Source organism: Enhydra lutris, unplaced genomic scaffold, assembly GCF_002288905.1.
Source record: "Enhydra lutris kenyoni isolate GAN:26980312 unplaced genomic scaffold, ASM228890v2 scaffoldscaffold5, whole genome shotgun sequence".
In the NCBI taxonomy this organism is placed as follows: domain Eukaryota; kingdom Metazoa; phylum Chordata; class Mammalia; order Carnivora; family Mustelidae; genus Enhydra; species Enhydra lutris.
In genome coordinates, this window is record NW_019154089.1 from 5,610,670 (window position 1) to 5,637,662 (window position 26,993).

General features: G+C 38.6%; 1 protein-coding gene across 6 annotated transcripts in view; it reads right to left on the reverse strand.

Moving 5' to 3' along the window:
- Nucleotides 1–517: 517 nt before the first annotated feature.
- The window catches only part of LOC111140947 (DEAD-box helicase 46), a 70,788-nt gene continuing 44,312 nt past the window's right edge, over nucleotides 518–26,993 (reverse strand). For 2 of the 6 annotated variants that reach the window (XM_022493220.1, XM_022493218.1), the window contains exons 16-23: nucleotides 20,597–20,790; nucleotides 17,656–17,793; nucleotides 17,209–17,358; nucleotides 12,829–13,002; nucleotides 10,801–11,019; nucleotides 10,344–10,488; nucleotides 3,947–4,020; nucleotides 1,803–2,365 (exon numbers count right to left, since the gene is read on the reverse strand). In XM_022493220.1, coding sequence (XP_022348928.1) covers nucleotides 2,318–2,365; nucleotides 3,947–4,020; nucleotides 10,344–10,488; nucleotides 10,801–11,019; nucleotides 12,829–13,002; nucleotides 17,209–17,358; nucleotides 17,656–17,793; nucleotides 20,597–20,790 — 1,142 coding nt within the window. In that variant the 3' untranslated portion in view covers nucleotides 1,803–2,317. Of the gene's footprint in view, nucleotides 849–1,802; nucleotides 2,366–3,946; nucleotides 4,021–10,343; nucleotides 10,489–10,800; nucleotides 11,020–12,825; nucleotides 13,003–17,208; nucleotides 17,359–17,655; nucleotides 17,794–20,596; nucleotides 20,791–26,993 lie in introns of those variants that run through there. The other 4 variants (XM_022493219.1, XM_022493217.1, XR_002640176.1 and 1 more) reach the window with 3 other exon arrangements.

Here is a 26,993-nt window from a genome sequence, read left to right on the forward strand (position 1 = left end):
TATGCTATTTAGAAACAGATCCCACAGTTGGCTTTATAGGATTTATAAATCCCAGGTACTTAAGAACTGGTTCTGCTCAAACAACTTCACATGTCCAGTCTGCCTGCCTCAGAGGAAGGACTGCGGTCTCAGGTGCACTGTGACTCCCAGCTGACCACCATCTGTACACCAACGAGGCTGGTAAGACATGAAACATATCAAATAATAAAGTGTCTACAATGACTTGGAAAGAAGTTAGCCATCATTGTTAAATTCTATACTTCCATTTTGTAAAACGAGTGCACTGTAACACAATGCCAACTGGCACATGAACTATTATTTCACCTATCGCCTGTATTATACCAAATGCAACAAAATCTAAGACTAAGAGGCTTCTTCAGGAAGATATTTTTGGATAGAACTGTATATTCTGAGCCGTAGGATTGCCAGAATTTTTAATAAAGATACAGAGTACAATACTCCTTTCCCATACCTACCAATGTAAACAAAATTAGAGCAACAGCATAAAACATTTAAGCGATCATTTTTGGAAACTGTAGGTTGAATTAACTTTATTTTATAAGGAATTTAGAAAACATGAGCAGATATTGATACTGCATTAAAAAACAATTTAGTCTGTACATCATTCTGATTTTAAAAATCAAAGAGTCAGTGTGACACTAAAAAATGTTTTAACAGAGAAATGTGTTTCACTTTAGGACAAAAAAATACTATCAGTGTTTTATTACAACTAGATATACAAACAAAAAGGTAGTAATGCTAAAATGATATAAAACTCTGAATCTCAAAGTGATCCAGGAGGCTGAAGGGAGCACCAACTGTCACCAATGTGAGACTGCCACATTATTCTATCAAAAAAAAAAAAAAAAAAAAAAATCACCAAGTGATAAAAATAAGCAAATAAATAAAAGGAAAGGAAAAGTAACCCAAGATGCCTGCATTTCAGAGTAAATGATTTATTTGGTTCTCCTGTTACATGTGTCTTGTTTGTTTTCTTCTTCTAAGAAAGAAAGTAGATATGAAAGGAATCTAAGAATATCCACCTTAGTTTTTCAGTAAGCATAACAATATATATTGAAGAAATGATTGATAGTCCTTGTCATTTTAACCACTTAATGTACTAAGAATGACTTTAGTATGCTTTATTTTCTTCTTTTTAAAAAACTCTTAAGTCAAGAATATTCAGAAACTTCTGTCTCTCTTAATTTAAGACATATATCTATTTAATTCCTGGCTATTTTCTTTTTTTCAAGAGGTGACAACAATACAAAGTTCTAATATACCAGGAATCTTGAAAAGAACATTGGGTGATCCAGTTACAATATTTTAAATTAGAATATTCAGGAAATATATCTGAGGGGTCAAAAATATAATTTATGACTCCCATGAGTTAAATTTCACTGAAAGATGCTTAAATCTAAGTCTACAACACAGGTACCATTATGCTGGAAATTTTTTAAGAAAGAAAATTCATAACCTACTCAATAATCCTGGAGAAAATGTGGATTAAAATTATTGTGTTTTTATGTACAGATGTATAAACAAACACTTGCGGGGGGGGGGGGGAAAGAATATTTCTAGGCTACAAATCACTTTCTTTTAAGGAAGATTAAAAAAGATTTAGTAGCTAGACACAGAGCTAGAGGTTGTGAGGGGGAACCTAAGAGGAGTAAATACTAAAACTCTTTGCAGTATAAAGAAATGCAAAAACCTCTTATACTACAAATATTTGATTTTATAAAACCAAAAAGCAGTCCAACTATTGCCCATTTATGATGATAAAATTGAAACAAAAACTGAAACATTTTGTAAAAATTCTATTACAACATTCTTAAGCCCAGTTCATATTGTTCCATGGAGTCAAGTAAGATTTAAGCTGAGGGTGGGGGGTGGGGGGGCACGGACACAAAATTAGAAAATTTTACCTTTTTTTGAGAAGATGATCACAATTTCATTTCAAGAGGATAAGGTGAAGAGCCCCTTAGTGACTTGTATACTTTATTACTGTCAATAGAAAGTCCAAATATTTCCAATTTTTTAAACTTCTGGAATATTATCCAGATATTTAAAATATTGATATTTAAAGTTTACATTAAAGGACATAATACACAGAAAACAGGCCTGCTTTAAATACAGTTTGATAATTCTGGTGGTACTTACTGAAAGAAGATTTCTTTAGCAAATACTGGTTTCATATATTTAAAAAAAATCAGCAAGACAGAATTTTAAAAATCTTAATTTACAATACATTGTAAACTGGAGACAACTGCCACATGTGTCACAGACCAGCACAAGTAAAAAGTTTTTTCCGGATGTTTTATAAGACTTTGTATCTTCCTTTATTTGTTGGTTGGTATGAATTTTGCTAAAAGAGAAAAAAGGTGCATAATCAGAAAAAGCAAAGGAAGAAAAAAATACATGTCAAAGACATTTCCTTTCCAAACTTACAGCATTATCAGATATTTTGAACAGAAAATGTTAGTATTATACTGAGGAAGGAAAAACTCCTCAATAACCAATCATCTGTGTTTATGTAGACTACTCTTAAGACAGCAGTTTTGAACAAACTAATGGTGGTGGCATCAAGGTTTTTTATCACTTCTTGGTGAAACAGTCTTAAAAGCCCTTGAATCAAAGGTTGTTTTCCAAAAAAAAAAGAAAAAGAAAAAATTTTCTTCTTCCTTCCTGTTTTGTGTAGCTTCTATTCTTTAAACCTTTTATCACCCCAAAGAAAGTTCTGTAAGGGGAATTGTAGAAAAGGCCTCCAAAACACAATCGTGGAGAAAGGACAAAGTGTCCTTTCAAAGGGCCTTCACCCAGTGTATATATATTATAGGGAGCTTACAAACTTCAACTGGCACTAAAGACACAGGGATGGGGGCAACTAGGTGGCTCAGCTGGTTAAGCATCTGGACTTTTGATTTCAGCTCAGGATCAAGCCCTGAGGCCGGCTTCACACTCAGCTGGGAGTTTGCTTCTCTCCCTCTGCTCCTCCTCTGCCTCATATGCATGCTCTCCAAAGCAAATAAATAAATCTTAAAAAAAAAAAAAAGACACAGGGATACGTTCACCTTCTTTGGGAAGGTGATCTGTAAGAGGATGCCTTTTCCATGGTATAACCCCTTTGGAAAATTATTTAGCAAAACTTATGTAAACCTAACTACATCTACACTACAACTAACAATTCAACTCCAAGGTATATACCCAAGAGAAAAGCATACTGATATATACAAAAGAGACATGAAAGAGTTCTCAGAGAAGGGCAGCCTGGGTGACTCAGTTGGTTAAGCATCCGACTCTTGGTTTTGGCTCAGGTCATGATCTCAGGGTTGTGAGATCCAAGCTCAATGTCGTTCCACAGTCAGTGTGGAGTCTGCTTAAGACTGCCTCTCCTTTCCCCTCTACCCCTGGCCCCCGCGCTCTCTCTCTCTCTCAAATTAAAAAAAAAAAAAAAAAAAGAAAGAAAAAAGAATGCTCAGAGAAGTGTTATTCATAAAAACAAAAAAGTAAAATAGTCCCAAAGTCCAATACATAAATTGTGGGTATATTCACAAACTAAACACTACACAGCCATGAAAGACAATTAATTACTGCTACATGCAACAACATGGATTTCCTCCAAGTAATGTTGAGTCAAAGAAATTAGATACAAAAGAATACACAGCAATCAATCCACTTAAATGGAGTTCAAAAATAGGTGCAACTAATCTACCATGTTAAAAGTCAGAATACTGTCACATTTGGGGGAGGGGTATGTGGGTGACTTCTCGAACGCTGGTATTATACTATATTACTTGATCTGGACAGAGATGACATCAGTGTGCTTCCTTTGTGAGAATTCACCAAGCTATATGTTTATGACTTGTGTACTTTTCTGAATTTATATTATAGTTCAATAAAATATTTACTAAAACAAATTAAGAAAGTCTTTGAGGTTTTCACTCACCAGCCGAATCAGTTCTTCTTTTATAAGCCTGGTGATTTCTGCCTTTGCTTTCTGCACAGCCAGTTCATTGGCACCTGGTGAATGAGAGGAAAGCGTTATTCGTATTACTAGAAGTATACTGGATGTTTATCCATGTCATGGAGATCCAATAGGAAATACTGTAGATGACTTCTTTTTAAAGAAGATTTTATTTATTTGACATAGACACAGCAAGAGAGGGCACACAAGCAGGCAGAGTGGGAGAGGGAGAAGCAGACTTCCCACCAAGCAGGGAGCCTGATGCAGGGTTCGATCCCAGGACCCTGGGATCATGACCTGAGCCGAAGGCAGACAGACGCTTAACGACTAAGCCACCCAGGTGCCCCTATAGATGACTTTTAAAAACACTGTACTGCCTGCCAATATAGCCTTTCAGAACCTGGTGGAACATCATCCACATTATATAATGGCTGCTTATTATTCTGATTCCTTTTAGAGTTTCAAATATAACCAATGAGATCACATTACATGTGGTGTTAAGAGTTCTTGGTGGGGGGGAGGGGAGTGGGGCGCCTGGAGTTAAGTGTCCAACTCTTATTTCGATTCAGGTCATGATCTCAGGGTCATGAGCTCAAGCTCCTCATCCTACTCCACACTCAGCAGGGAGTCTGTTTGAGATTCTTTCTTGCTCTCCCTCTGCCCCTCCTGCTCGTGCTCTCCCCCCAAATTAATAAATAAATCTTAAAAGAAAAAAAAAAAAAGAGTTCTTGGTATGATTAAAAAGAGCAAAGAAAATATGATTAATACTTTGTCCAAAAGAGACTAAGAAAAAAAGTTGAAGAGAAATATAAACTCCTTGGTTCATTTATTTAATAAATACTTATTGGACATTTATTATATTCCCTAAGGTGGAGGACTATCCAAGTTAAAGGAGAAGTGATGCCATGGAATATTTTATGAAGGGAATCCCATGTGCAATGGTATAAATGAGGAAAGGCATGCTTAGGGGTGCCTGGGTAGCTCAGTTGGTCATGATCAGCTCAGGTCATGATCCCAGGGTCCTAGGATCAGGCTCCTCATCAGGCTCCCTCCTTAGCAGGGAGCCTGTTTCTCTCTCTCTTTCTCCCTCCCTGCTGGTGCTCTCTCTCTCTCCTAAATAAATAAGCTAGGGAAAAAAAAAAAGGGCATGCTTAATTACTGAGAGGTATACTGTAGTTGGGAAAGAACACAGCAAGATAGCCTAGAGGATAAGGGAGTTTGGAGACATTCTTTCATTCAGTTATTTTAATTCAAGAAATATGAAGTTCTCACCATGTATGATATAGACTGAGAGATTCATTATACAAAGAACTCATTCATGCTCTTTATGATCTTGCAGACTGTTAGAAAAACAAACTTGTTAAGATATTATCACAGAATGAGAAGGTAGGAAGCAGTCTATCAGAATGACTTCCAAATATCACTCCTTACAAAAACCTCTCTCTCAGTTCTCCAGGCAGAGTTAAATGGCAAAGAGTTGAGAAGCAAATAAAGTAAGAATAAAGCAGATACTAAATCCAAGAGGAAAAACAGGTATTATCAGCACTGATGGTAGATGAAACTCAATTCTGAGACTGTTGTACTTCAAGTGCTCATGTGACAACCAGCTGGAAATGTCAGTTAAAGCCAATGGAAATATGGACCAGAAGTAAAGGAGACGTGGAGATGAGAGAACCATGAAGGATAGCGTGGAGGGATCTGAAGCCAAGGGACAATGCCAGGGAACAGGTAAATCTAGATAGGTAGCACACACCAAAAATAAATAAATAAAATAATAATAAGTAAACAAAAGCTAAAAAAGGGGGCCAGCTGCGTGGCTCAGTCAATTAAGGATCTGACTCTTGGTTTCAGCTCAGGTCATGATCTGAGGGTCATGAGATCAAGCTCCACGTCGGGTTCTGTGCTGAGTGTGCAGCCTCCTTAAGATTCTTTCTCTCCCTCTGCCCCACAACTCCCCTCCCTGGCCAAAAACTCAAAATAAACAAAGAAAATAAAATAAAAATTAAAAAAATAAAAGTAGATAGGTAGCACAGTGTACACTGATAAAAATGAAAGAGCTGTACCAACAGAATAGAAATTAAGAACTAGGAGTGAAATGTTAAACAATATGAAAACTAGAGATGCAATGTAGAAAACTGTGTATTTATCCTTTTTTTTTTTTAAAAGATTTTATTTATTTATTTGACAGAGAGAAAGAGCACAAGTAGCAGAGAGGCAGGCAGAGAGGGAGGGGGAAGCAGGCTCCCTGCTGAGCAGAGAGCCCGATGCAGGGCTCAATCCCAGGGGCCTGGGATCATGACCGGAGCCGAAGGCAGACACTTAACTGACTGAGCCACCCAGGCACCCCTGTATTTATCATTTTACGTAAGAAAAAGAAATCAGGAAAACAAGCCATAGAATCCCCCTTGTTAGACAAAAATGACCTTTTCTGATCCCAAAGAGAGCAAAGGAAGGGAGGAGAGGAAGAAAGGAAAGAGATGAAGAAGGAAAAGGAAGAGGAGAGGAGAAATAGCAAGGGGAGGAAGAAGAAGAAACAGTTTAACAATAGGAAGGAAAGAGCCAGGAGTATGGCTGTGAAGTTATAGCAACATATCTAATCTAAATCCTACACCTCCACTAGCCAGCAACCACACATTTTTAAGCTGTGGGTGCTGGAAGAGAAGAGAGATGGATGAAAGAAAACAAAAGGGTAGAATCAAGAGCAAAGCCAGGCTAAAAATTACAACCAAAACGAAATTCAGGAGGAAAATATGCTACTCGGCATGATTTGGTGTGAAGTTGTTGATATTCTGTGCTGTTTTAAAAAGAAAGAAAATGACACTCTCACATAAATCCAAGTAGAAGAATAATTTTCCTATTTTAGTTAGAGCCTGACCATTTGGACCAGTTTAAAGTTTTGACTTATAAAGCCTCTTTAGGTAATAGGTTACATATGTTTATAAGCTGCCATGGAAAAGAGGCATTTCCTTTCATTGGTCCTAAAACAACTCTGGCTGCTTTTAAGGGATTCTCCACTAGTAAAAAGAGAGGGTCACAAAACAGGCTATAAATTATACAGGATGGCTAGGCACATAAGTCCTTCCTGTTCTCCTTCCCGCTGCCTGGTGGGAGGCCTGAAACTGCTGACCCACAAAGAGCCTCCAAGGAGCCAGGCATTAGTGTCCCTCCAATTAGAGAACTAGAAACAGATGACACTAGGCTCCTTCCAACACCTGTTTTCATCCTATTAGAGTTCAGTTGATTTGGCTGGAGTTTCAAAAACTAAAAAATCTTTTAAAAAACGAATTATCTATGAAAATCTCAAAGCTTTGGATCATTTTAATTACTAATGTCCAGTTCTTTTTTTTTTTTTTTAAAGATTTTATTTATTTATTTGACAGAGAGAGATCACAAGTAGGCAGAGAGGTAGGCAGAGAGAGAGGAGGAAGCAGGCTCCCTGCTGAGCAGAGAGCCCAATGAGGGGCTCGATCCCAGGAGCCTGGGATCACTACCCGAGCCGAAGGCAGAAGCTTAACCCACTGAGCCACCCAGGCGCCCCACTAATGTCCAGTTCTTAACCATCACTATAGCTCTAGAATTCTAAAGATTCATTTTTGACAAGATTACCTTATTGCATAGGGTTTGGAAAAGGCTGGTTTAGGTTATAAAAATTAGATGTTATTTCCCAAGTACAAGTGGACAGTGGAGAGAAATGACCAGAAGCATTCTACATGGATGAAAAAGTCAAGCAGAAACTGTGGGCTTCTCACTTCACTTGGCAGTAGAGGAGATATGTTCTGATAAAGCTCTATGTAAGATGAACCTTGATATATTACTTATACTATACCAAACATAATTACCTTTAAATTCAAGAATTACACAGAGGATCCTTTTTCAAAGCAAATGCCCCTGATTTACATCTCTGATTTACGTCTTTATAAGGCAGGCATTTAAAAGTATTAGTTTTGCTTAAATGACACCCATGATATTCAAGTTGAAAATAAAAGTATGACTGCATGTATACCAAGGGTTTTATCATCAGATTCCACTGGAAGACACTGTGTCTCCAACCTGTATGGTCTAAAGAACAAGAGAGTAGGGGGGACCTGTCCAGTTCCAGGTGCAGAAAGATGTCAGTGTAACTTTCTCTCCTTAAAGCGCTAGGTGACAGCTATCTTCATTTTACTACACAATAAGGAAAAGTATCACATGATTTAGAAACACACAGCCACTGGTAGAACAAAAGTCTTTCGGGACACATAAAAGGATGCATTTAAAAACCCGACTTAGTAAAAGACACAATCACAAAAAAAAAAAAAAAAAAAGAAACCATGAAATTTGCTTAGCTCTAGCTCTACATCCTTTGTATACCATTTTAAAATATGCATGAATCTTAAATATGCGCGCATTTTAAAATATGCATGAAATAACGGCAGAATGGTAATAACAGGGAACATATAAAGGCTGCATTCAAGTTTCCCTACTGCCACAATTCATCATTAACTTTTTTTTTTTTAAGATTTTATTTATTTATTTGACATAGATCACCAGTAGGCGGAGAGGCAGGCAGAGAGAGAGGAGGAAACAGGCTCCCCACGGAGCAGAGAGCCCGATGCGGGGCTGGATCCCAGAACCCTGGGATCATGACCTGAGCCAAAAGCAGAGGCTTTAACCCACTGAGCCACCCAGGCGCCCCCACTATAGGACCTTTTAAAGTTAATGATGAGGGGCGCCTGGGTGGCTCAGTGGGTTAAAGCCTCTGCCTTCGGCTCAGATCATGATCCCAGGGGTCCTGAGATTGAGCCCCGCATCAGGCTCTCTGCTCAGCGGGAAGCCTGCTTCCTCCTCTCTCTCTGCCTGCCTCTCTGCCTACTTGTGATCTCTGTCAAATAAATAAATAAAAAGTCTTTTAAAAAAATCAAATATGAATTCCTTTACAAAATTAAATAAGATTTACAAATTTCAGTCACACTGGCCATATTCTGAGTGCTCCACAGCCATTACAGAGCCTTCCCTTGGACAGTGCAGCTTTTAAGAGATCAAATAGAGGATAGGCCTATCAAGTAATACTTTGTATCCTGAAGACAAACGACTATGGGGCCTAATCAGATGCATTACTCAAAAAATTTATTAAGTGTTTACCATCTGCTCTAAGAACAGAGCAGATGATAAAGTCACTACATCCACGGAACTCAAGTTGCTGGGGGAGAAGGGGACACAGACAAGTAAAAATATACTACAATTTCTGTGATGAGTACTGTGAAGAAAAATAAACAGGTAAAGAGCTAGGATGAGGTAATGCTTTTCTTGTCTCAGAAGTGATGTGTGCACCTTAAAGTAACTAGGCTAGTGTCTGAGATAATACACAGTGTGAGAAAGGGTCCTCTGGAGCCATCAAAGCCCTTTAAAGCACTAAGTATGCAGACTTTGAGCTTATGGAACACACAGAATGACTCTCTCCACAGCTCCAAAACCAGGATGCAACAAATACTTAGTTCATTAAATAGACGAAGTGGATCTGACTGGTCTACACTTGTAAGTCTACTACAAAGATATTCAGATTAAATATAAATGAAGGGATGCAAGTGGTCCTACTTTGCAGTGGGAGAATACATTAGGGGAAAAATACAAATGGAAACTCTTTCAAACTCATTCGTGAATGTGTGAAATAAAGTTAAAAACCAAATCTGATTGGGGTGCATGGGTGGTGCACTAAGTTAAGCATCCAACTCTTAGTTTAGGTTCAGGTCATGAGATCAAATCCTGGGTATGGCTCCATGCTTAGGAAGGAGTGTGCTTGAGATTCTCTCCCCTTCCCTCTCCCTCTGCTACTCTCCCTGCTCGTGTGTACCCCCACACCATACAATCCCTCAAACAAATAAAATCTAAAAACAAAACAAAACACACAAAAAACCCCAAATCTGATCACTCTATATGATACTTGTATACTTTGTGTTATGGTATCATCTGTCCTCGTTTTTTTTTTAAAGATATGCAAGAGCTTTTATGGGCATAATTTCATAGGGACTACTTGCTTGGATAAACATTCATTATGTGAGCTAATATACTGATTTATTTTCTAACGTAAACTTTGGCCAGAATATTCTACTTATTAGAAGCATAAACACATCAGTCCTTAAAATACATGTTTTCTTTTAGAGTGATTCTCTAATTTGACTGAATCTTCAAGACTGAAAGAGTTCCATATATAGATCATTGACCTCTCTATATGTACTCAATTTCTAAATAAAGACCTTAAATGATATATGAAATTATTTTTTTCTTATAAGTGTTCCTTATTTTTATTCTCTCAAGAACTGACCTTATAGTCTCTCCATGCCTGTTACATCTATATCAACTCTAACCTAACTCAAGACTGCAATAGAACAGCAATACATACTTTCAATTGCCAAGTAAATTTTCCGCTCTCCTTCCTTAGGTTCTTTTCCAGGTGGGAAATATGTTCCTCTGATTGTAATTGCAGCTTCAGAATATTCACTGATTCTCTGCAGAGCTTCCTTAGAGGTAACCTTCCACCTAGCAGTCTATGAAACAAAGAGTGGGGGAAAAATATCACTTTACAACAGGACAAAAACCTGGTGTATTGACAAAGAATAGGCTAGTTAAATAATATTATGATCAATATCAAGAATATAATTAACACCTTCACATAAAATCATTAGATCCTAATGTAACTAGAATATATTTATATAAATAAAATTTCTATTGTTGTCTCCCTCATCAAATAAAAAGTGAAGTAGCTATTAAAATGTTCACAGGTTTTAAAGAAGGTATTTTTGCTCCTCAAGAAGAGTTTTTACTCCATGATTTAAAAAAGGTTGAAAACTATTACTTGCCTGTGGGAAGTCATTGATCTCTAATTCTTCTTCATATCTCTTAAAAGATTCATTCTGTCCACCATCCTGTCTCTCCTCTTCTTGTTTCTCCAAAGGCACATAATTGAGCTTGGCATTAATCTTTTCAGCAAGTTGCTCTGCAATGGTTTTGGCAGACACAGTGGGAGCCAGGATGGTGCCACCTCTGAGAATTGCATTGGTGGCCTGTTGCATCACATCCTGCAGTTAAAGAAGACCTACAGTCAAATCTCAAATGAGGGCAGAGATAAGATCAGGATCCTACCATAAATTATTCTCTGGAAAGCCACTAACTAGAAGCATCTTTCTATTGCAGAGTCCTTCTCAAGTGTAATTTAGCAGTACATATTAATAGTTTAATATATCTATCTCCCTTACACTGATGAGAAAAATAAAGAATATTCAACTCTATTCTTAAAAATTCTACTGGATCAAAATTAGGTAACTCTTGATATCAAATATAGTAAAATGTTTCTAAAATCATTTATATAACTTTGTGGCTCCTTAGAGTTTCCTCTAAATTAGCAACTTTGTCCACTACCACTGAACTCTCCTCCTCCCACAACCCAAGCCCATGTCCAATAAATGACAGTAAATGACTGACCTTTTCACTTTATTTTGTACCTAAACCTTTTAATTTGAACTTAATTTTACTATATGCCTAATGTGGGCAGAACTCTGTAGGTAGTACATGACTCAAACCTCAAGCTTTTCTAACAATGAGAAGGCGTGGCTATTTGCTTTCACCAGTAAAGAGTTATTAGCAATAATAATCCCAGGGAATATTAGATTAGGCACTATAATCCCCGTTTTCAGAGGAAGTAAGGCGTGAGTATAGCAGATATTTCATGGTAACTCACTGGCTAAACACTTGATCTTAGCCAAGCAGCAGAGAAGAGATTCTTGCTGGCTCAACAAAACAAACAGAAACCTGAGACTCTAAGCCTTGACTGCAGCTGCCTCATTAAGTCAGTCCACTAGCATCTGGCTTCATCCTTCCAGCTTGGGTGTTACAGTCCTGAAGCTATCCAACCTACTGGACAGAGGGTTCTGTAGCTCCACAAACTCTCAAAAGCTTCAAAACACTGTTAAAATACACAAACTATTCTTTGGGAATGCTATGAAAATTTACTCTTAGTTAAAAATTAAATTGATAATTTTTTAAAAATTAGGGGCGCCTGGGTGGCTCAGTGGGTTAAGCCTCTGCCTTCAGCTCAGGTCATGATCCCAGCGTCCTGGGATCGAGCCCCATGTTGGGCTCTCTGCTCAGCGGGGAGCCTGCTTCTCCCCTGCCCCTCTGCCTGCCTCTCTGCCTACTTGTGATCTCTCTCTGTCAAACAAATAAATAAAAATCTAAAAAAAAAATTTAATTAATAAAAAAAAGCTCTCAAGAGAAAGATGGTATGTGAAATATTTAACACATTTTCCACTGGTTAAGCCCATGTTAGTTTGAGTTATGTAACCAGGTATTACACTTCTGAGGAATTGTTTGTGTGCCCAATAAATCATCCAATAAAAGCAGATCAAGAAAGAAAAAGCAGAGTGGCTGGGTGGCTCAGTCAGTTAAGCAACTGCCTTCGGCTCAGGTCGTGATCCCAGGGTCCTGGAATTGAGCCCCACATAGGGCTCCCTGCTGAATGGGGAGTCTGCTTCCCCTGTGTCCCTCCCCCAGCTTGTGCTCTCTTTTTCTCTCTCAAATAAATAAGTAAAATCTTAAAAAAAAAAAAAAAAAAGGAAAAAGAAAGGGAGTTATTTCCTTAAGATTTTGGTAAGCTCAATCAGAATATTACTTTAAAAAACAATCAGCAGCTAACTTCCTTCAGTTAGGAGTTCCAAAATAGGCATTAGGACTTCTGTTAACCATATAAGAGGCATCATCCAAATGCAGTAATTAAAGAATTCTGTATTCAGATTAAGTTAAATTCCCACTAACTCAATGTCTAGAACAACTGGTTCACTTGCGCTGACATAAAAAGTAATGACGTAAACTTGGAACAAATTACTTAATACCTGAGACTCAATGCCCAAATTCTTCTGAGCATTGATTCTAAGAGCCAATCTCTTAGCAATTTCTAATTTCTCAGCATTTCCTGCAGTTGGAGCAGGAACACTGGATGTTCCAGGAGCAGCCATATCTTTAACTCTCTTCTTTGAATTAAACATACTTTCAATTTGTTCATCAATCTAAATAAGAAAAAAAAAAGATTAATAAAAATTGGATTAAAAATACCAATTTAGATATATCCACAGAAACTAATAAAGAATATTTCTATCAAATGACTAGAATTAGACACTTGTATTTATGTTAATTCAAGCACACAGACCAACAGGAAAACAGACCAGCTATTTGCTGAGGGTAGCACATTTTAAAAAATCAGTTACTTATGGCAGGAGAAATGAAAAAGAGTAAGAGAAAGAAAACAGAATACAATGCCACATGAACCAGGTGAGCACACTCCTAAGTGGTCCAGAAAATACATCCCAGTTTAGCAATTGAGGAACATGTGCTGTCAAGACAGAGCACCCAACATGTCAGTATGACTTGAGGCTAAATTAAACTGCAATGAAAGAGGCTGGAAAAAGGGCAGTGTAACTCAAGGCCAGCAGGCCACTAAAAATACAGTCAACAGTTCTCAGGAAGAATGGTTCATGTTCCTAAGGCAGGGGTCCCCAAATCCTTCCCAACTTCTAAATGTAAATGGATTTGCCTTAAAAACTGGGTAACAGAAAGGCACCTGGGGGGCTTAGTTGGTTAAGTGTTTGCCTTCAGCTCAGGTCATGATCCTAGGGTCCTGGGGTGGAGCTACACGACAGGCTCCCTGCTCAATGGGAAGTCGGCTTCTCCCTTTGCCCCCTCCTCACTCATGGTTTCTCGCTCTCTCCCCCAAATAAATAAAAACTTAAAAAAAAAAAAATTGGGTAACAGAATCAGAAAATAAGGCTTTACTATTTAATTCCTTTGAAACCAAAAAAGGAAAAAAAGTAAGGTTGGTTTCCTCACCAAAGCAAGAAAAAAGGATGACTGCTTCAACTCTTCCAGGAGCCATGTAAGTCCAACTGTAACTGTGTCGTCCTGACTGGACACATCTACCTCATAAGCTATTTGCATTTCCTTTTAAAGATGCCTTCTGCCCAACAATGACTATTGATAATACACACTAAAGAGACACAAACCCCTTTATATACTTAAATTAAGCTAATAAGACCTTATGTGCTAAAACTCAAACCCAGGGAAGAGCATGGGTAAGGTTTTAAAAATTAATTAGGTGGGGCACCTGGGTGGCTCAGTCAGTTGAAGCATCTGACTCGTGATTTCAGCTCAGGTCATGATTTCAAGGTTGTGAGACTGAGCCCTGCATAGGGCTCCACGCTCAGTGCTGATTCTGTTTGAGATTCTCTCCCTCCATCCTTCTGCCATTCTCCCTACTCATGCTTACTCTGTCTCTCTCACAAATTAATAAATAAGAAAAAAAACTAACCAGAGAGATTCAATGAGATTCAAAATAATGTTCAAGGTAACAAAAAAACCTGAGCCTGGGTGGCACAGTAGGTTAAAACATACGACTCCTGATTTCTGCTCGGGTCATGATCTCAGGGTTGTGAGATTGAGCCCTGAGTCAGTCTCCATGCTGGGTGTGCATCATGCTTAAGATTCTCTCTCTCCCTCTGCCCCTACCCACCCTAAAAAAGAAAATAAAACTGGGAGGTGATTTCAAAGCAGGGCCATCAATTCTTTAATATTCTTCTTCTTCAGTGGAGCCTCTCCTTGAGGGTGGGCTGGACTTAGTGACATATTTCTAAGAGCCAGAATAAAGTAGTAGTGGCAGTGTGCGACTTTAGACATTAGTCATAAAAGGCCTTAAGGCTTCCTCTTTGCTCAGTCCTTCAGCTCAATCACTTTGGGAAAAGCCTACTGCCATGTTGTGAGGACACACAGGCAGAGGAAAGAAAAGAGGTATCCTGCCAACAACACAGTGAGTGAGCCATCTTAAAAGAACATGATCCTGTATCAGTCAAGCCCTCAGATTGCCATGCCCTGGGACACCAGCTTTACTGCAACCTCAGTGAGACCCTAAGCCAGAACTACCAGGCTAAACTAAACTGCTCCTGATCTCCTACCCCCCAAAAAATGTGAGATAATAAATGTTTGTTGTCTTACCTACAAGGTTTTGGATTGATTTGTTATACCATAAGCAAAAACTATAACAATGACTTAATTAAATTTTAAGTCAGTATGGTATACTAGAAAGAAATGGTGTAGGGTTAATGAGAGATGTGGGGTCTGGTGCTGTCTGAGCTTAAGAGGCAATGTGGCTGTGGGCCAAATACTTTTTCTGGGCATCAAATTCCTCAAACAACAAGATCACAATGAATTCCTGATTCTAAAATTATGTCCTGAGCTTAGGTTTAATTGAAAAAACAAAAAACCCCAAAACTTCTATGATCAATGATCAAATGCGTTAGAGAATTTCTGAGTTAAAGTTAAACAAGCTGGGACGCCTGGGTGGCTCAGTTGGTTAAGCAGCTGCCTTCGGCTCAGGTCATGATCCCAGCGTCCTGGGATCGAGTCCCACATCATGCTCCTTGCTCATCAGGGAGCCTGCTTCTCCCTCTGCCTCTGCCTGCCATTCTGTCTGCCTGTGCTTGCTCTCTCTCCCTCTCTCTCTCTCTGACAAATAAATAAATAAAATCTTTAAAAAAAAAAAAAAAAAAGTTAAGCTTCTTGAATTGAGGATTTTATACATACTTTGATATGCTAATACCATTACTAGTGGTATATACTAGGAAGAGTTTCCAAAAATTATTTTATAATGAAAACATGCTCTTCTAAAGCTATAGCTTCTTTGGGTCCAAAGGATACTCTGTAAAACCACGAATATGCTGAGTTCTCAGGGCCCCTCTTCACTGGGTCACAAATAATACCATTAGCTAAGACCATGACATCTGAAGTAAGATTGGAATGGGTACAGGGCCCAGCTCATTCCATTAATTGCTATGTAAATTTGAAAAGATTATTTCTAAGTCTCAGTCTCCTCAATTATAAAATGGGAATACTCTTTCGATTATCTACCTTGTCTGGATAATGTGCAGAACTAAATGAAGTATTCCCTGTAAAGCATCTGACACAATGCATGGCACTTAGTAACACTCAAAAATGCTAACTATTACTGCTTTTTGTTTTCTAAGTAAGTTCTACTATACCCAACATGGGTGGAGCTTACATTCAGGACCCAAAGATGAAAACTCACATGCTCAACCAACTGAGCCCCCCAGGAGTCCTGCTGACTACCATTAATGACAATATTCTATAACGATTAAGTTTAACAAAATAAAAATATTAGTACTAATATTATAAAAGACAGGGGAGCCAGGGACTCTTCACACCACTACGGGGGATGCAGACTAGTATTCACTTTGCAGGAGGACGATCTAACATAATGTTTCAGAACCAAATTCGATACACCTTTTAGCCTAACAATGCCATTTACACATTCAACTTCAACTTAATCTGATGAATGTCAAAATTAAATGCGCAAGGATAAGTAGTAAAGAACAGTTTATGATTAAATATATTCCAAATATGAATATGCAGAAACAACCAACATATTAGGGGTTTGATTAAACTGTAGAACATCCATATAATGAAATATTATGTAACCATTAAGAATAATGTAAGGGGGCACCTGGGTGGCTCAGTGGGTTAAAGCCTCTGCCTTCGGCTCAGGTCATGATCCCAGCATTCTGGGATCGAGCCCTGCACCGGGCTCTCTGCTCAGCAGGGAGCCTGCATCCCTTCCTCTCTGTCTGCTTGCCTCTCTGCCTACTTGTGATCTCTGTTTGTCAAATGAATAATAAATAAAAATCTAAAAAAAAAAAAAAAAAAAAAAAGTAAGAATGAGGGGTGCCTGGGTGGCTCAGTCAGTTCAGCATCTAACTCTTGATTTTGGCTCAGGTCATGATCTCAAGGTCGTGGGAGTAAGCGCTGGTAGGGTCTGTGCTCAGCAGGGAGTGTGCACAAGATTCTCTCCTACCCCTTTTTCCACTTGGGCATGTGGGCGTGCTCTCTCAAATAAATAGAAATAAATCTTTAAAAATTCACTTTAAAAAAATGCAAGAATGAATTTACTAAAACGAGAAGATTTTAACCTAAGACTATTGTTGTAAAGAAGGTTTATAAAGCAGTATGGCCTCATTTTTATGAAAATACATAAATATGGATAGGGCATATGAGAATATACACAGAGACAGAGAAAGGGTGCGGAAGGGCACATACCAAAAAGGTTTGCAAGAACTGGCTATCTCAACAAGAGATAAGAATGGTAAGACCTCCAGGAGGAAAGCAACAATGCTTCAACTGGCAAGAATGAGGCTTAGAAAAAGGACACTTACGTCAACTGCAGCGTCCTCATCATCTGAATCTTGCAGACCGAGAGCCGCTTTTTGCAACTTTTTCCTCTCATTAGCCAAAGCTTGTTCTGTTTCATCAAACTTGAATCCCTTACCAGAGAACCCACTACTCTTTTTAATTATTTTCCCTTCCTTTCAAGGAAAAATAAAAAAGGTTAGTTTCATACTAAAAAACTTTAGTGTTCAAGAACTTAGGAATAATTATTTTTCAAGGTCGTACAGGTCAATGTAACAAAAACAGTTCATCTAGCACAAGAACAACAAAAAAAAGAACTCTACATAATACTGAACTGAAGCAAGAGAGGACTTTGTTTTCACTCCTTTTCCCCCTCCTAAAGAGATAAAATAATCCCATCAAGGTTTACAAGTATTAAATATTCAACACAATAATGAGCTGCATAAAAACAATGGGAGTTAAAAAAAACTCACAGCTTTCTGCTGATCTTTGAAATCACTCCAAAGTTTCTCCAGATCAGGAGGCACTGCAGTTCCCGACAATTCAAGAGCTTTAATTATGTCACCTGCATAGCGAGCTTGATCTTCTGTGATAAAAGTATATGCATAACCCTAATGAATGATGAAAAAGTGCAACTATTAGGCACTAACAACATGACTCTTACTCAGATCAGAAGATAAAATTTGAAGCACCTAATATATCCTCTTAAGACTAACTTCATTACTAAAGAATTTTTTAAAAAGGAGAGTCCTGCTAAATTCTTTAATGCTACAAGTGAAATATCTAAGTTTAATATTTAAAAATAAGCAAAACCAAGGGCGCCTGGGTGGCTCAGTGGGTTTGGCCTCTGCCTTCAGCTTGGGTCATGATCTCAGGGTCCTGGGATTGAGCCCCAAATCGGGCTCTCTGCTCAGCGGGGAGCCTGCTTCCCCCTTCTCTCTCTGCCTATTTGTAATCTCTCTCTCTGTCAAATAAATAAAATCCTTTAAAAAAATTCTGTAGGAAGGTGCTTTCTTTAAAAAAAAAAAAAAAAGCAAAACCAGAAAAAGTGATTTCTTCATGTATATAGAATTATGATTTTAGATAAATACACAAATGCACTGTCATGCATAGGAATTTTAATATAGTACATTATTTTTCCCCTTTCTGTTTGCATTCCTTTCCTACACGACCTACTGCACCACTCTATTCCAACTAGCTTATATTAACTTTCTAGGATGTAGCTTTCCACATAATTTTTCCCCTACATAGTTTTTCTTTTTTTTTTTTAAAGATTTTATTTATTTGACAGACAGAGATCACAATTAGGCAGAGAGGCAGGCAGAGAGAGAGGAAGGGAAGCAGGCTCCCTGCTGAGCAGAGAGCCCAGTGCGGGGCTCAATCACAGCACCCTGGGATCCTGACCCGAGCCAAAGGCAGAGGCTTTAACCCACTGAGTCACCCAGGCACCCCTCCCCTACATAGTTTTTAAGACCAATAAAAGATTTTAAAAATTTGTGTGTGCATATATGTATTTGTGTGTATGTATGCACATACATCACATGCACAACTCTAGCCTTTTTCTTGCCTGAACCGCAAAGCTCCTGGAGGGACACGGCGGGGGGGGGGGGCCTCAGTCCATTAAGTGTCTGTCTTTAGTTCAGGTCATGATCCCAAGGTCCTAAGATTGAGTTCTGCATTAGGCTCCTTGCTCAGCGGGGAGCCTGCTTTTCCCTCTACCTGCCACTCCCCCAGCTTGTACTCTCTCTGACAAATAAATAAAATCTTTAAAAAAAAAAAAAAAAAAAAAGCAGCTCCTGGAGACATGTGAAACCTAAGGCTTTAGAGAATCCCCAGGGAGATGATGTAGTTGACTTCATCTTTTTATAATATGCATATGTGTGTATACAAGTATATATATACACATGTATACATATATGTGTATATGTATACACAACATATATATACATGTGTACAAAAATACATACACACACACACACACACACACACACACACACATACAACACATCCCATATGACAGAGGCTGGATGTGGACCAAAAAGGTTACAATTTTTACTACGTGCCCCTGTACACACTTTCCCAAATCTATAGAATAACTCAGGTTAAAAGAATAAGAGCCAACACTACTTATTAGCCGGGTAAGCTTGGGCAAATAACTTAACTTTCATGTGCCTTAGCTTTTCTCATCTATTAACTGGGGTAATATTATTTACCTCAAAGGGAAATTGTGAGGATAAAGTGAGACAATATGTATGAAAAGCACTGAAAAGAACACTTGGAACTCCATAAGAACTACATAAATACAGCCTACTGTTATTAACATTATTGCTTCACTATGTAGAAATGTCCAGGGTTGTTATCATCATCAATGCTTCCAATAGCAAAATATTTTGCTGCCTTCAAGAAGAATGACTTAGACTTAAAAAAAAAAAAAAAAAAAAAAGAATGACTTAGACTATATACTTACCAGACTACAGACGAGTTTAAAAAGCAAGTAATATACATAGCAAGTGGAGTGGGACAGGGGAGTAATGAGAAAAAAGGGTGACAGTTTCAGGGAAAAGTATATTTTATGGTCCTACATGGTAAAAATATTAATGAAAGGGGCGCCTAGGTGGCTTAGCAGGTTAAGCATCTGCCTTCAGCTCAGGTCATGATGCCAGCCCTGGTATCTAGTCCTGGCATTGGACTCCAGGCTCAGCAGGGAGTCTGCTGCTCCCTCTCCCTCTGACCTTCCTTCCCCGGTTCATGTTCGCTCTTTCTCTCTCAATGAAGAAATGTTGTAAAAAAATTTTTAAAAATTAATGAAAGGGGCGCCTGGGCGGCTCAGTGGGTTAAGCCTCTGCCTTCAGCTCAGGTCATGATCTCAGGGTCCTGGGATCGAGCTCCGCATTGGGCTCTCTGCTCAGCAGGGAGCCTGCTTCTTCCTCTCTCTCTGTCTGCTTCTCTGCCTACTCGTGATCTCAGTCTGTCAAATAAATAAATAAAATCTTAAAAAAAATAAAATAAATAATCTACATTTTTAAGAAGATCCTGCTTCCTCCTCTCTCCCTACTTGTGATCTCTCTCTGTCAAATAAATAAAAACTTAAAAAAAAATTAATGAAAGATCCCAAATCATATACATATATGTATATACCTACACAGAAATTTTTAGGTAGGGTAAAATTAAAAAAAACCCTAAAAGAGGACATAAACAATTAATACTATCTGCCTAAATAGAACAGCTGGTTGGTTATCTGACAATTTTAATAATATTATATACAGAAATGATAAATATCTAGTCCCCATACTCTGATGATTGACCATTTTCAAAATGTCTTCGTAATTCTTATTATTTACTGCTTAAAATCCTACCCAAAAAAACCTCTACATTTTATTATAATGGAAATCAACTTTAAAAAATTCTTTTTACTTTATTGCCTGCTCTTCCAGTCCGTCCTGCTCTGTGCACATAATCCTCATAATGGTTGGGGCAGCTGTAATTTACTACAAGAATCAGATGTTTCACGTCTAGACCCCGAGCAGCAACAGATGTAGCTACGAGAAGTTTGCAGGTCCCATTCTTAAAGTCATTTATGATGCTATCTCTGTCATATTGATCAATGCCTGCAAGTAAATTTAAAAAAAAAAGTTATAAAACCACACACTGCAATTAAATTTTTCATTTCCTCAGAAACAGAAATAAGTTAAACACAAAGTAAAGAATAAATCCAATGTACACTAACCACACGTCCACCAACAACAGTATAAAAAATAAAACACTAAAGGCAAGATCAAAGGCTACCGCTATTAATTCATTTATGAATCTTCCAAATCTGACCTTGTATGGTTCCCTTTCTTGTGTATAAGGGTTATAAATGCAGAAGCCCCATCTCAGATTCATTTACCTATATCTGTTTGGCAGATAAAAGGCAGGTACATTCAGCCTACATTAACAGGATTCATATCGTTCTCTTTCTCTTATGGGTCAATTAGAGCCTTGCCAATCATTGTTTTTCCGAACACCAGAAGCAGCATCACATGGGACACTGTTAGAAATGCAAAATCTCAACTCCTTCCTCAAACTACTGAATCAGACTCTACATTTTTTTTTTTTTAAAGATTTTATTTATTTATTTGACAGAGAGATCACAAGCAGGCAGAGAGGCAGGCAGAGAGAGAGAGGAGGAAGCAGGCTCCCCGAGAGAGCAGAGAGCCTGATGTGGGGCTCGATCCCAGGACTCTGAGATCATGACCTGAGCCGAAGGCAGCGGCTTAACCCACTGAGCCACCCAGGCGCCCCGAGATTCTACATTTTTAAGAAGATCCTTAGGTGATTACATTTTCCTATTAAAGTTTGAAATACATTGGTTAAAAAGTATATACCCAATTGGTTAAATATGTTAACCAAAGAGCCTCGAGGGAACTGATAAAGGAGAATGTAAAATGCCAAAATGTTCTACTGTAAGATACTCAGACTACAAACTGATTTTATGATGGAGAATTTCTAGTAATTATAAAATGGAATGGGGTAAATTCTCAAACCCTGATATTGATTTCTGCAGTAGGAAATATCCTAAGACTTCATGTAAGATTTGAGTTTAAAAATACAGAGAATGCTGGGGCGCCTGGGGGGCTCAGTGGGTTAAGCCTCTGCCTTCGGCTCAGGTCATGATCTCAGGGTCCTGGGATCGAGCCCAGCATCGGGCACTCTGCTCTGCGGGGAGCCTGCTTCCCTCTCTCTCTCTCTGCCTGCTTGTGATCTCTGTCTGTCAATAAATAAATAAAAATCTTTTTCTTTTTTTAAGATTTTATTTATTTATTTGACAGGCAGAGATCACAAGCAGGCAGAGAGAGAGGAGGAAGCAGGTTTTCTGCTGAGCAGAGAGCCCAATGCGGGACTCGATCCCAGGACCCTAGGAGCATGACCTGAGCCGAAGGCAGAGGCTTTAACCCACTGAGCCATCCAGGTGCCCCAATAAATAAAAATCTTAAAAAAAAAAAAAAAAAAAGAGAGGGGCGCCTGGGTGGTTCAGTGGGTTAAAGCCTCTGCCTTCGGCTCAGGTCATGATCTCAGGGTCCTGAGATCGAGCCCCGCATTGGGCTCTCTGCTCAGCGGGAAGCCTGCTTCCCCCATCTCTCTGCCTACTTGTGATCTCTGTCTGTCAAATGAATAAATAAAAAATCTTAAAAAAAAAAATAGAGAATACTTAACATCTATGTATGTATCAATGTTAATTAATGTTACCTAAAATTTAAATGTACTCTTTTAAGACTGAATTAAAGAAAGTATTTGGAGCTAATGTCAAAGCAAGTGGAATCTAACACTGAACCCAAAGTCTTATAAGAAAAAGTAATGGAATCAATATCGATATAAATTAAATTTAAAAGGTACAAAAGCTTTTTAGACTGACGTATCCCAACTACTTAACTGCGCATACCTTATTCCATGAAGTGAATATAATATACTAAGTGAAGTATATGGGATACCTGTCCAACAATTAACCCTCTTCTTTTTATTTCGTTTTTGGTTTTTTTCCCCAAAGATTTTATTTATTTGACAGAGAGAGAGATCACAAGTAGACAGAGAGGCAAGCAAGAAGAGGGGGAAGCAGGCACCCCGCTGAGCAGAGCCTAATGCGGGACTCGATCCCAGGACCCTGAGATCATAACCCGAGCTAAAGGCAGAGGCTTAACCCACTTAGCCACCCAGGCACCCCAACCCTCTTCCTTTTAAACATAACCCCAAGTTCATTCAAATATCCACCCAACACACGGTCATGTATATCAAACCAGACTTGAGCCTAATTCTCAGTAGTAGGATGTGAATGAATCCCCCTCAGACTTTCTGCGCTAAGGCTGCCTTTACAGTCTAAAAATTAATAAAGATTAAACCCAGAGAGGTTTACTTTACATAAGTCATCTCTACCTATTTTTAATGTGTTAGAAATTATAACTGGGGCACCTGGGTGGTTCAGTCAGTTAAGTATCTGGCTTCAGCTCAGTTCAAGATCTCAGAGTCCTAGGATCAAGCCCCGTGTCATGCTCCACTCTCAGGGGAGTTAATTTGCATATCCCTCTTCCTCTGACCCCCTCAACCACTCGTACTCTTTGCCTCTCTTAAATAAATCAGTAAAATCTTAAAAAAAAAAAAAAAAAAGAAAGAAAGAAAAAGAAAGAAACCAGAATGGAGAAAAATTTTTAAGTAGTTATTACCTTATTTAAAAATTTTAAAAAAGCAATTACGTATTACAATTGAAAATATTTATGTGAAAACAACCGTTCTGATATAGTAGAGTAATTTATTAAGATGCTTCACAACTTTGTAAATCTCTTCAATGTCTGGCTTAGTAGAGGACAGTTGCATGTTCTATCTTTTGCATCCAATCTGGTGTAATATAACATGCCATGAAGCCTTTAGAAAACTACTCTATACACTCCTAATGGAATGAAAGTGGAAAAGGCAAAGCACATAATGAGATTATTACACAAATACTTGTGATCTCATGAACCTCTGAAATTCTCAGAGACCCTCAGGAGTACAATACCTTAAGAACCATTAGTCATTCTGTTTGCTTACGAATGATTTAGGCATAAGCATGTGATGCAATTCTGATAAAAAAGAGACAAGAGAAGTACAGACAAGGGATTATGGAGGAAAATGTCCTTACTTACAGAAAAAACACATTTCTGGGGGTGCTTAGGTGGCTCAGTGGGTTAAGTATCTGCCTTTGGCTCAAGTCATGATCTCAGTGTTCTGAGATCAAGTCCAGCATTGGGCTCCCTGTACAGCAGGGAGTCTACTTGTTCTTCTGCCCCTCCCCCCATTCATGCTTATTCTCCCTCTCTCTCAAATCAATAAATAAAATATTACAAAAAAAGAAAAAGAAAAAACACACATTTCCCTCAATGAAGGAGAAACTATTTATTGGGCCAACCCTCCTGCAGATAACAACTATGAATTCTAAATAAAATCTTAAAAAAAAAAAAAAAAAGGAAACACAAATATATATAAATAGGACTTCAAAATTTAAACTTTTGTGCATCAAAGGACTACCCAGAGGGTGAAAGGACATCCATAGAATGTGAGAAAATCTATGTACATTGTACATCTGATAAGGGACTGCTATCTAGAATATATAAAGAAATCCTACAACTCAGCAATGGAAAAAAAAAAAAGCTCGTTAAAAATGGGCAAAAGCGGGGCACCTGGGTGGCTCAGTGGGTTAAAGCCTCTGCCTTCGGCTCAGGTCATGAACCCAGGGTCCTGGGATCAAGCCCCACATCGGGCTCTTCCCTCAGTGGGGAGCCTGCTTCCTCCTCTCTCTCTGCCTGCCTCCCTGCCTACTTGTGATCTCTGTCAAATAAACAAAATCTTTAAAAAATAATAATAATAAATAAATAAACAAGTTATTTCTTAAAAATGGGCAAAAGCCTAGAATATTTCTCCAAAGAGGATGTACAAATGCCAAATAAGCACCTATAAAGATGCTCAATCTCAATCATTAGAAAAATGGAAATCAAAACCACAATGACATACTACTTCACATTCACTAGCAGAGCTATTATTAAAACAAGAGAAAATAACAAGCTGCGCCTGGGTGGCTCAGATGGTTGGGCATCTGCCTTTGGCTCAGGTCATGATCCTGGGATTGAGCCCCACGTTGGTCCTGGGATTGAGCCCCACGTTGGGCTCCCTACTTGGTGGGAAGCCTGCTTCCCTCTCCTTCTGTTGCTCCCCCTTCTTGTGCTCTCTAGCTTTCTCTCTCTCTGTCAAATGAATAAATAAAATCCTTTTTTTAAAAAAAGGATTTTATTTATTCATTTGACAGACAGATTGTAAGTAGGCAGAGAGGCAGGGGGAAGCAGGCTCCCTGCCAAGCAGAAAGCCTGATACAGGGCTCGATCCCAGGACCCTGAGATCATGACCCGAGCCAAAGGCAGAGGCTTACCCCACTGAGTCACCAGGCACCCCAAATAAATAAAAATCTTTAAAAGAAAAAAAGGAAAAACGAGTGCTGGACAGGCTGTGGATAAACTGGAACCCTACAGCACTGCTGGTGAGAATACAAAATGGAGCAATGGCTATAAAAAATAGTATGGTGGTTTCTCAAAAAGTTAAAAAATAGACTTACCATATGACCCATCAATTCCATTTGTAGCTATACACCCAAAAGAAATGAAAACAGGAACTCCAACAGATTCTTGTACACCAGTGTTCAAAGTAGCATTATTCACAGAAGCCAAAAGGCCGAACAACCCAAGTATCCATCCACAGATGAATGAAAAAAGGAAATGTGGTATATGCATGCAATGGACTATTACTTAGCATTAACAAAAAGGAAATTCTTCTAACACCACACTTAAAAATAAACTCAAAATGGGTTAAAGACTTAAACGTGAGAACTGAAACCATAAAAATCCTAGAAGAGAGCACAGGCTCTCTGACACCAGCCAAACCAACATTCTCATAGATACATCTCCTGAGGCAAGTGAAATAAACACAACTGAGCCTGGCTAGCTCAGTCAATGGAGTGTGCAACTCTTGATTTTAGGATTGTAAATTTAAGCCCCACACTGGCAAAGAGATTACTTAAAAATAAAATCTTTAAAAAAATAATAATAAAACAAAGAAGGGCGCCTGGGTGACACAGTCGGTTAAGCATCATCAAAAAGAATGAAACGTATTTGCAACAATGTGGACGGAACTAGAGGGTATTATGCTAAGCAAAATAAGTCAGAGAAAGACAAATACCATATGCTCTTACTCATATGTGAAATTTAAGAAACAAAACAGATGAGCATAGAAGAGAGATCAGAGAGGGATGGGAGATGAAGTCAGAGAAAGACAAGATAAAATCAGAGAGGGAGACAAACCATAAGAGACATTTAATCATAGGAAACAAACTGAGGGTTACTGGAGGGGAGGGGAGAGAGGAGATGGGGTAACTGGGTGACAGACATTAAGGACGGCATGTGATAGAAGGAGCAGTGGGTATTATATAAGACTGATGAATCACTGACCTCTTCCCCTGAAACTAATACATTATATGTTAATTGTATTGAAATTTTTAAAAAATCGGCGGAAGACATGAACAGACACTTGTTCAAAGAAGACATCTAGATGGTCAAGAGACAAATGGAAAGATGCTCAACACTGCTCATCAGGGAAATGCAAATAAAAACTACAATAAGATATCACTTCACACGTGTTAGAAAGGCTAAAATCAACAACACAAGATGTGAAGAAAAAGGAATCCTCAAGCACTCTTGGTAGGAATGCAAATTGGTGTAGCTACTGTGGGAAGACTGTATAGAGGTTCCCCAAAAACTTAAAAATAGAACTTTCCTATGATCCAGTAATAGCACAACTGGGTATTTACCCAAGGAATAAAAAAACACTCATTCAAAAGGACATATGCACGCCTGGGTTTATTAGCACTATTATTTAAAATACAGAAGCAAGGGAACCTGGGTGATGCAGTCACTGAGTGAGCGTCTGCCTTCGGCTCAGATCATGATCCCAGGTCCTGGGATTGAGCCCTGTATTGGGCTCCCTGCTCTGTGGGAAGCCTGTTCCCTTTCTCCCACTCCCCCTGCTTGTGTTCCCTCTTTCACTGTGTCTCCCTCTGTCAAAACAAAGAAACAAACAAATATGCAAGTAAATAAATAAGTAATTTCAGAAATAAATAAATAATCAAATAAAAATATGGAAGCAGCCCAAGTATCCATCAATAGATGAATGGATAAAGATGTAGGGTGTGAGGTGCCTGGGTGGCTCAGTGGTTAGGCCTCTGCCTTCGGCCCAGGTCATGGTCCCAGGGTCCTGG